At 38.7% G+C, this 10700-nt stretch overlaps 1 protein-coding gene across 4 annotated transcripts in view; it reads left to right on the forward strand.

Annotated features, from left to right (window-relative positions):
* LIN9 (lin-9 DREAM MuvB core complex component) overlaps nucleotides 1-10485 on the forward strand; it is a 60012-nt gene extending 49527 nt beyond the window's left edge. For all 4 annotated transcript variants that reach the window (XM_006268756.4, XM_019483109.2, XM_006268757.4 and 1 more), the window contains 5 exons: nucleotides 1231-1311; nucleotides 7123-7248; nucleotides 7778-7960; nucleotides 8158-8255; nucleotides 9069-10485. In XM_006268756.4, coding sequence (XP_006268818.1) covers nucleotides 1231-1311; nucleotides 7123-7248; nucleotides 7778-7960; nucleotides 8158-8255; nucleotides 9069-9174 — 594 coding nt within the window. In that variant the 3' untranslated portion in view covers nucleotides 9175-10485. The remainder of the gene's footprint in view (nucleotides 1-1230; nucleotides 1312-7122; nucleotides 7249-7777; nucleotides 7961-8157; nucleotides 8256-9068) is intronic.
* Nucleotides 10486-10700: the final 215 nt, after the last annotated feature.

Consider the following 10700-nt stretch of genomic DNA (forward strand, 5'->3'; position numbering starts at 1 on the left):
AATTGAATCTGGTTCCACATTCCTTTTCTTATTTTGAGTAATTTTCCACATAGGAAATTCTTTTAAACTGGAGAAGATGGCCATTAGCGTCAAGTGGCTAAAGAACTGGCTCAGGGGAGTTGACAATGGGTTGCATGTGAAATAAGAATTATTGAGCTAGAGTATAATGGTTACTAGTGATGTTCCTAAATGATCAGTCTTAGGACCAATCTTCATTACAATTTTAAGATGAAGTCTGATACATTTCAGAATGGGATTGTGTGATTGTTTTCAGTGATAGGGAATTGAACTCTGATCTGTGAGGTACCTTTCAGTGCTATGCCTTGGATTCCTAAGTTCTGTCTGTATGAGAGAGAGCGAGCAGGATTGTTTCAGTGGTAAACTGCTCAGTACCAAGTTTCATTACCTTACATTATTATGACTTGCCTCTGAAAATACTGTGCTTCCAATTCTTCTGAATTCCAATATAGGTGCCCTCGTCATGTCTCGGTATGAATATAATATACACCAGTTCCAGGATTCAGGATGCATCCTTTGAAGTATGTAAGGTGTGAAATCCTTACTCAAAATCAATCAGTAAACTACCATTGACTTCATTGGGCTAGATTTTTTCTGAGTCATAGCTAACATACGCACTTATACTAAAATGCATTAAGGGCAGAAATCTAGCAGCCCTGTCCATAAACACATTAGGCCTGACATGCAGAAAAAAATAGATCAATATATGGAAAGCCCACAGAGTTGTCCTGTATGCTACAGACCCCAGTTGTACAGTAGTGCCTGTTAGAGGTGTTGTCTGGGGCACAGCAAGTGGAAAAAGCTTTAAAGAGATTTTTAAAAAAGCTAAAAACTGTGTGAAAGGGGAAGACGATACATTTGGTCTTTCTTGTAGTCACTGATGATCAGAACACCCAGAACCTTGTTGTATAGGAGCTCTACAGACCAAAGGAAGAGGAGGATACTTCTCCCTCTAATCCCCCTAAATATGGTCATGTATTTCAGTCTTTTTTTGGGGAACTTCAAGAGCATTGTGTTGTGCTTTGTGCAGATGAATATATTTGAAAATGTCTAAAAGGCCTGAGAAAAATTCAAGTTTTTCCTTCATTTGTATTCAGACAGAATGTTATCTATTATAAGTAGTGGTCATTTTTTCAATAATTCTCATTTCAAAACTATTTTAAATCGTTCAAAAAAATATCTGTCCTAAAAATAAGTTCTCTCTGTCTTTAGACCAGGTTATCAAAAATCCTTATGATCAAGAAGGAGCACATCAAGCAATTAAGGGACATGAACACAGAAGCAGAAAAGCTGGTAAGAAAATGTTCTCTTTTCTGTTCTTAAGATTGCATACCATTAAACAACCTTAATGGAAGCAGATACAATAGGAGGAAGAAAGGGCAAACTTGCACTTAAAGCTCAGGGCTATAAGTCTGTTAATTGGCTCCTGCCTGTGGTGTGACTTAGGCAAATTAGAGAGTCCAGTATTTTCAAAAGGTGATTGTACTTTTAAAAATGTTAGCTTTAGAGTTCCCAACCCAAGACAGATTTTTTTACTGACATGTTTTACATAATGTGAACGGAACTCTTCTGCCAGGCCCTGGACAAAGACCACATTCAAATTTAGGAGTTTAACACCAACTATAGTATAAAAAAATTGTCAGTAAAAAGTTTGCAGATTATCAGTTAAAAAAAATTATTGGGTTGAAAAATCTTGACTGCAGCAATGGTTTCACACCATGCTGTCTCCACCCCAGGAGTCCCCTATTCTCCCCCACACCTTGATGCCCCTGACAGCACCATGCTCCCCCCCTCAACTTTAGCCTTGTTTGCCCCCCAGTCCCAGCATGGACCCCTCAAAAAGGACTGCTGTTTGCCTGCCTGTGACCCAGCAGCGTTATAGGCAGGCAACAAGACGTAGCCGCAGCACATAGCAGGGTGGGGGCGTTTTCAGGCTTCAGGCTACAAAGCCCTGAGAGAATGTTCTCTGCAGGCTGCAGGATTTCTGCTCTGCTCTGTCTGTCCTTCAGAGCTTGCCTCCAACTTTTTTCTAACGAGGGATCTTTAATCAAACTCCCAGATGCTTAGTTTTTTGGGTGGCTCCATTTTTTTAATGCATTTTACAGACAAGCATTTTTCGTCTTGCTTTTTGAAAACAGTTGGCAATCCTGATTATCTTTAGCCTCTGTATCTGTTCTCCAGCTATAAAATTGAGAAGATAGCCTCCCACATATGTGTTCTGTTAGGATTCAATTGGTGTTTTGTAATATACTTAGATAATCTTGGATGGAAGTTCCTACAGTAAAGCAAAATCATAATTCAATGTTATTGAATTGACAAATATTTATAAATTATGTTGCTTTCAATATGAAAAATAACTCCATTCCAAAAGAACTCTGTGCAGTGTTCTAGGCATCACAAACATACACTTTAAAATCACAACACACGCATCAACAGTAGAATAGTTTTCAATGGCACACTGTATCTTATAATCAGTCCACAAGCTAAAATTACAGAAAGCAACCCCCCTGCACGCATTGCCATCAGATAAATCTCCTACCTTTATCTGCCATACTGCTCTGCCAGTGCCTGCTTAAATGGGTGGGCTTTCAACGTACAGGTTTGCTGGGTAAAAAACTGTGGAGGGGAGAGGGGAAGGTTTTTTCTCTATTAAAAGCCTAGAAGTGCTTAATTTTGCATGTAAAATATCTAAAGCATTTAGGGTTTTTAACATAAATAAAACATTTCTCTTCTCCCTTCCTCTGTCTGTTCTCTCAGTTTTTAAATCTGATTTACCTTAAAACTTTTAACTGAGATTTTAAGTGTGACATTTGTATAATATCAACTGATAGAATTGATGCAGGTTTCAGAAATCCTCTTCTCATTGCAAGATTGGGATAGTCTTTAGATACGAGTGTCTCAGTCGGCTACTAAATCACACTTTTACTTTATCATGGAAGGACAAAGCGTGAAGGATAAAAGGAAATAAAGAATACCAGGACAACCAAAAAAGCAGCAAGAGGGAAGGGGAACAGTGACATTTGTAGTTTCATAAATTTAGCTCTATAACCAGGATAAAGACTGTGATATCTTTTGCAATTCTTCTGTGTTACTGTTTCCTTGGTAAATAAATCTCTTAATACAGAAATGTGTATGAATGCCTAAGGCTGATTTTAAAAAAATGGAGGGGACAATACCTTTCTCCAATGGCTTAAGTTCTTAACTTCTATCACTTTTTTTTCCTCCTTTGGCAATCTTGTTCACAGTTTCTCCCTTTAAACGTATTTAATTTAATCAAAGGTTTCTTCTCAGACACCGGCTACCCATGTGACACTTTAAGTATGTTCATGGATATTAAAGACTTTGATATCAATCAAATAATTCTGATACAATGATTTTTAGATATAATGAAACAGCAATTGTTTCAGTTGGCTGAAAACTGCTGGTTTCAGTTTAAAAAAAAACAAAACACTTTTTGTGATTGTGCTATAAATTTATGACTGGCTTAAAATAGAAGTAAGTATAGCTTCCCAACCAAACTCAGTGTAGAGTACACTATTATTTGGTAACAACAAGAGACTCTAAATGACTTGAGAACAGGGACTAATCCAAAGTAATACATTTTTTGTTTTGTTTTTGAAGGGAACAGCTTGAAGTTTAAATGTTTAATCTTAGTTTATTAGCTGTAACTGAGGACTTATAAATAAAAGTGTATCTGCTAGAGTTGTCTAAATAGAGGGTAAGACCAGAGGTTGGCAACCTGAGGCCATTTTATCTGGCCCACTGAGCCAGGAAACTTCTATGGTGTTTTGGTGACAGGGCTTCACCTGAGCAGCAAGGATAAATGGCTGTGTTGGTCAGGAAGGAACAGCTGCACAGATTCAGCTCCAGTGGTGGCAGCCCGGGTCACTTCCAACCCAGCCCACACTCAGAGCAAGCTAAGCTCCGTTAAAGGGGCCCCTGCTGTAAAATGTTGCCAACCCCTGCATAAGATGATAGAAATCATTCAGAAAAGTCAGTTGCCTTCTGGAGAGGTAACACAAATTAGGATGAAAAGGTTTGGTGTCTAATTTCTTTCACTTGAAGAGTGAGGACAAGTTAGAGGTGTCATTCAAGGGAAGCATCTGAACAGCTTGTCTGACAGAAATGATACTTGTTCTTTATTAAAAAGACACCCACCTTTTAACAGTAATGTCTGTAGTTGCTTTGACGTTTCAAAATCCCTGACTGGTCCTGGATTTTCAAGTGGCAATGCTCAGAAGTACCTCTCTCTTCCCCCCCATCTTCATTTATGTCGGATGCCTCAGTCATCTCTTCAGGTGTGGATTAGTTACCTGTGGCTTTAACTCCCAGATTGGATTATTGCAATATAGTCTAAAATAGTTGTGGCCAACCTTGGCAGGCATGCCATGAGTATATCCCTGACCCCCTGTGAGTGCCATTCTGACCCTACCCCCTCCCATTTCCAGAGGCACCCCTGACAGTTTGAGCCCCAGGGTGATGGAGGTAAGGGGGCTCCAGCCTTGCAGAGGGAGTAGGGGCAACATGTTGCTGCAACAGAAGCATCACCACCAAGACCCAGGTTAATCCTTCCACGATCCTACAACTGCCACAGTTTTATACGGAGAGCAAGGAGCCAAAGCCCTGAATTTTAGTGCTGGCTGCAGGGCAAGGAAAGGTTTAACCTGGCTCTTATCTGGCAGCAGCATCCTACCCCTGATCTGCTCCACATGGCTGAATCCCTACTCTATTCCAGCACCTCCCTTTACAGAGCACCCAGAGCTTAGATGCCACACAAAGCAGTTGCCCAGGTGGCATGCATGCAGCAGGGTGGCCACCCCTCTCTAAGAAAAAGGTATCATTGCAGAATAGTTGGAAGCAACAGCTAATTCAGAAAGAAACTGTCCACATATGATGAACCTAATTGCAGGAAGCGTGTTATACCTAGGCCACGTCCCCATGAGCAGGGGTGTGTAGTTGCCATGGGGGAAAAAAAGCAATGGCATAAATTCATGCTTTTTGCCCTGGCACACGCCCCTGCAAATGGGGTTAGTGTGGGGAAAAATACTCCAGGTGTGGGGTAGGGGAGGCTGAGTCCAGTACCTGGGCTGGCTCCAGCAGCCTTACCTGAGGTCCTGGGGGTGCAGCAGCTGTGATCTGGGTGCGTGGAGCCTGACCAGCAGCCAGAGCATGGCTCTGGCCAGCCAGACTCTGGCTTCAGGCAGCATACGCTGCCATGTGTGCCGCCCCACTTTTTTTTTTGACACCGGGATCTTGGCAGTGTCAAAAAACTCCTGCTGTGCTCCAAATCAGGAGCATGACGAATGCCTGCATGCGCAGTGTGTGCACTTCACCATGCCACAGATATGTCTGTGATGCTGTGAACCACATGTGCACGCTCATCTGGACTTGCCCCTCTTGTCCAAAACTTGCACCAGTTTTCATTTAATTTGCAGCTGCACATCTATTTTTTGGTATTAATTTTTGAAGCCCTACTTTGCTTCGGATTCTGATTCTCTGTCCAGTGCTGGTTTTGATCTCAATAGCTGAGATTTATTGTGAACTTTTCATAGCAATGCTTGGGTTTGGCTTCTTGGACCTTGGGTATTCGTGGTGTAAGATATTTGGCTCTGAAATATATTTTCTCTGCTAGTCCACCAAAGCCAGAGGCTGTTAACAATTGTGTTGGGAAATGATTAACACTAATCTTTCTCATTCTTTTTACCTAAACAATAATAGGGGAAATATGTCAAGCTTACCTTGAAATCTGTTAATGGTTGAAGTGTGTCATGTTTTATCTCCAGCAAACATTGGGGGAGGTTCTAAAAATATAACAATAAAAGAGCAAAATACAATATTAAAATCAGGAAGGCATCTTTGTATAATATTTGCTTTCTCCCAAATAATTCATCCTTGAGTTAGGGGCTTGTGTAATCATCCTTGGATATATCAAGTGAAGACTTACTTTATGGAATATATGTAGCATAAGAAGAATTTACAGGTGTTACAGGGTGGAAACAGATATTGCCTTAGAAACAGATGTACAGACTCATGCCACAGTGTGGTCCTGACAAAAGGTATTATTAATGTGTGACTTTATTGCAGCGGATGTCTGTTTGCTTTTTGGCAGGGAGCATGGGTAGCCCATGGCTATGTGCACCCTCCAGCCACCCCAAGTAGGTGCTCCAGGTATTTGAGGGGTCCAATTCTGCATACTCCTGTCAGAATCATGCCCCCAAACCCTGAGAGTACCTGCCTGGCTTTTCTTGCTTACTGAGATGTGCCCCAGTGATATCCAGGACAGGCTTTGGTAAGTGGGAAAAGTCAAGGCATCCCCACTTACCGAGGTATGTCCTGGAGATCCCAGGCTGCATTTCAGTAAGCGGGGAAAGCCAGGCAGGCATTCCCAGGGCTTAAAAGGCTTAACCCTGCCCAGAAATTCCTAGGGTGTGCAGGACCAGGCCCCTGAAGCCCTAGGAGAACACATCACCCATTGTCCCATCGCATCAGTGGACAAAATAGCAGGCAACGTGTGAAGCAGCATAGCTGATCTGATTCATTTGGTGATATGTTTCTACCCGTAGATTCTGTGAAATAGCTCTGCTTTACCACCTTCTGACCCTGAAAGTGAGTAGAGAACCATACCTGGAACAAAAGGTTGTGGCCACAGTCCCTCTGCAGTACATTGATTCTTAAGTGCTGGAACAGCCCCTTTGAGTTATACACAATACAGCAAGGCCAGCAAAGCTTCCCTAAGCTATTTTCTGTACCACACTAAAGCAGAGCCTTTCAGATATGACCACAGAGCCAGTAGTAGCCCTGGCACCATAGGTGGGAACAGCACTTTACAAAGAGAACAATAGGCATAGCTCTTGCACCCAGAACTCTGGATATTTTCAGCTGGATTTGAAAATAACACAAATATTATCAATCATGTCTTTAATATTTAAAAGATACTTCTTGTAGAAACAAATTATTTGGAAATATGATGAAAAATACTTCTCCCCTGTAACGAAGTTTTAATTTTAGTTGCAGCTTCAGGATCTACAAGCCCTGCACATTTGTAGTATATATTTATAAAAACAAAATAAACAAATAAATACATATGTGCTCATGTCTTCACAGAAATCCTATTCAATGCCCATCAACATTGAGTTTCAGAGGAGGTATGCAACTATTGTTCTAGAACTGGAACAACTGAACAAGGACCTGAACAAAGTTCTGCATAAAGTTCAGCAATACTGTTATGAGGTAATATACTGCTAAATTCATAGTTAATTTGATGCTGCTGTTTAGACACACAAAGAACCTAAACATATGGAATAAATTCTTTTCCATATGGTAACCAAAATCTGGAACATGCTTCCAGCAGAGGTGGTGCAGTCACCATCCCTGGCAGTGTTCAAGTGGAGACTGGACAAGCACCTCGTTGAGCTTGTTTGAGCCCATTACCTCCTGCCCATGGCAGGGAACCGGACTTGATGATCTTACTGGTCCCTTCTGGTCCTTCTTTCTATGATAAAAGTTCATGTTGAAAAGAGCCACTTACATTGGTCTCCAAAATATTTCTCTCCTCTCTTCTCCCCTGAGTGCCAGTAGTTTTTCTTGATGTCAGCAGCTTGATTTGTGTTAAATCTTTGAATAAATGAATTGATAAAATGATTGGGGCCTGACTTAATTTGCTATCTACTTGTAAAACTCCCAGCGAGGCTGACTGCATTTCACACTCACAACTACTATCAGGCCCTAACCAGTATTTTCTTCTGTTATATCTATGCAGCTTGCTCCAGACCAAGGCCTTCAGCCTGCAGATCAGCCAACAGATCTGAGACGCAGATGTGAAGAAGAGGCTCAGGAGATAGTCCGGCAAGCAAACTCATCATCAACAGGACATCTTTGTGTTGAAAATGAAAACCTTACTGAACTGATTGCTAGGCTTACAGCAATATTATTGCAAATTAAGGTAAATTGTTTATTTTTAAAAGTTTTTTTTCACACAAAACACATAATTCTACAGTCCCAGTTATACTTGGGGCATCAATGAAATGTCTCTATGTGCTGCATTAAGTCTGAACATTAATTATAGTTGCACAAATTTTTATAATTGTATAGCATAACTATAAGTTAAATTCAAAACGTTACTTTTGGCTTTTCTTGCAGTGTCTAGCAGAAGGAGGTGACCTGAATTCCTTTGAATTTAAATCACTTACAGATTCATTAAATGACATCAAGAATTCAATAGATTCTTCCAATATCAGGTATTCTAATTAACTTTTAATAACATATAGGTATTTCATTTCTCCTTGCACTTCCCAGGATTACTGACTCTTCTTCAGAGCTCAAATGTTTGTTTATTTATATAATTAAGGGCTCAATCTGCAAGAAAGATACTTATCTTCTGTAGCAGGAATGTAAAATATGCAAGGCTTCTACTTGAATCTAGAAGCAAAGTGATCTGATAATACATATATGTAAGTGTTAGTATTTTAATCCAATATCATAGGCATTTGAAAAATTAAGTGGCAAAGCAAATTCTGTCTTGAATTAGACAAATAATCATTAATATGTGTAAGTATTTTACAAAAATTTAAATTTCTGAAGAAAACACTGTACAATGGCAGCTTCCTTTATATTATTTTCCCTTTTCCTGCTCTTAGTAAAACTTATCCAAGATCAGAATTGCAAATTGCAGTTTGCAGTAGATATAAAAACGTAGGACTTTCCTTCTACTTCAATATACGTAGTTCACTGTAATAAGTCTATTACAATAATTTATTTTCATCACTTTCATCTTACGAAACGCATGCATTACCACCCAGAAATAGGAACATCCTGGCTTCATTGAGCTATATACTGTAGATAATGCTTTTGCTCCTGCTCATAAACTAACGCAACTTGATAGAGGTAGATTGCTGTCTGGCATATTAGTCTTTATGAACTGTTACACTGCTTCCTGCGTTCATATCTTGACTTGAAAACAGCAGACTGTTGTTAAAGTAATGTTCAGATGTGATCAGTTTCATAAGTTGACGCTTGAAATACAGATTTTAACCATTCTTTCTTTTCTTTAGTTGTTTTCAGAATAACGTTGAGATCCATGTTGCACATATTCAAAGTGGCCTAAGCCAAATGGGAAATTTACATGCCTTTGCAGCTAATAACACCAACAGAGACTGAAAAAAAAAGTTTCAAGTGCACAGCATGGTGTTTTGGAAAGTCTTCTTCCTTTATATAGGCTTCACCAAATACCTGAACTGCCACAAGATAAGGGAAAAGAAAACTTCTAAAAAGAACACTTTTAGTTATATTGTACTGCTTCTTAAGAAACCAGCATTACTGACCAGCGTTGCATTAGATTTTTACCATTTGTTATGCACATACAGTAGTTTTGCTAATGGATAACCTCTTAGTAAATTTATTGCATTCATCTGAAAATGTATGGATATGCTTTCATATAATTTCAGCTAAGAATATTGGAACTTCATTTTAAAAAGCTTGGATAAATTCTGCCCAGCCAGTATTGACAGGCTGGAGACAATGAAGAGGAAGTGGTATAAATCAGTGGCTGTGTGGCAGTTCTTTGTTCTTGAAAGTTAAGAGCTGTAGTACCTGTGGTTTACCATCTCAGACTTCAGTCTACAAATAATGTAGCTATAAGCCATTATGTGTATACCTGCTGTTGGGAAGCAGCAGCAAATGTGGCCAGAAAATAGGTGCTTGGGAATAGATATATAGGTGGTATAGACTTGAGGACATGGGGCAGGTCTATAGATGGGTAATTCTCTCAAATGTTTAATTTATCATAACTTATATAAAATATCTAATGAAGGAATAGAAAAACATAACTGTTATCCTCCCAGAAACAAACTTGTTATGGCTTTTTCCTATCATACTGGATAAAAAGTGTTACAGGTGATGATTTTTTTTTTTTTTTAATAGATGAATAGTAAACAGATTATTTCCCCACTTTTTTTTCTTTTGTTTGCACAATTTTTAAATTAGAAACTTGGTTATCCAACATATTATAAATAAAAAGATTTTTATAACTAAAGATAACCAGTGGAGTGTACAGCAAAAATAAATAAATAAAACCTGCCTAGGAATAAATCCAGGAATGTTAATCTTGTAAAAAGTATGTATTGGATTGTTTGTTTAATATAGAGTCCTGTAAAGCTTCAGTGTAATAAATTGTTTCCAGATTTGAATTTTCAGAGATAGCTGTAGAATGTTTTTGATTGTTTTAGATGCCTCATAAAATGAGGTATTTTATATGTTAATGTATAAAGAATATGTAAACATGATTATTTTCAATTTTTAAATTTTGTATAGTTTAAAAATGCTTCTGTATTCTGTGTTGGTATTGTGCCACTGCAAAGATTTAGTGCAGAGTTTATATTTAGCTAAATTTGTTCTGTTAATTAAGAAATGCATAAATCTTTTTTCTCAATGAAATTTGTAATTTTAAATAAACCGATCCATGAGAGTTGATATATTTTACAAAACTGCAAGCTTCTGAACATAAAAACAGGTTCATTTTCACGTTAAAAGAAAATATGTACATTTTATTTATGAAAATGCAACATTATGGCCTGCTGAGCAAGCTAAATAACCATTTTGGGAGATTCAGAAATCCCTAAAGAAAAGTGACTGAGTAGTCCTAAATGGTAATTCTGTTAAAGCATGTATGGAAATGTCAAAATGCA

The sequence above is a fragment of the Alligator mississippiensis genome, chromosome 1, assembly GCF_030867095.1.
Source record: "Alligator mississippiensis isolate rAllMis1 chromosome 1, rAllMis1, whole genome shotgun sequence".
Classification (NCBI taxonomy): Eukaryota; Metazoa; Chordata; order Crocodylia; family Alligatoridae; genus Alligator; species Alligator mississippiensis.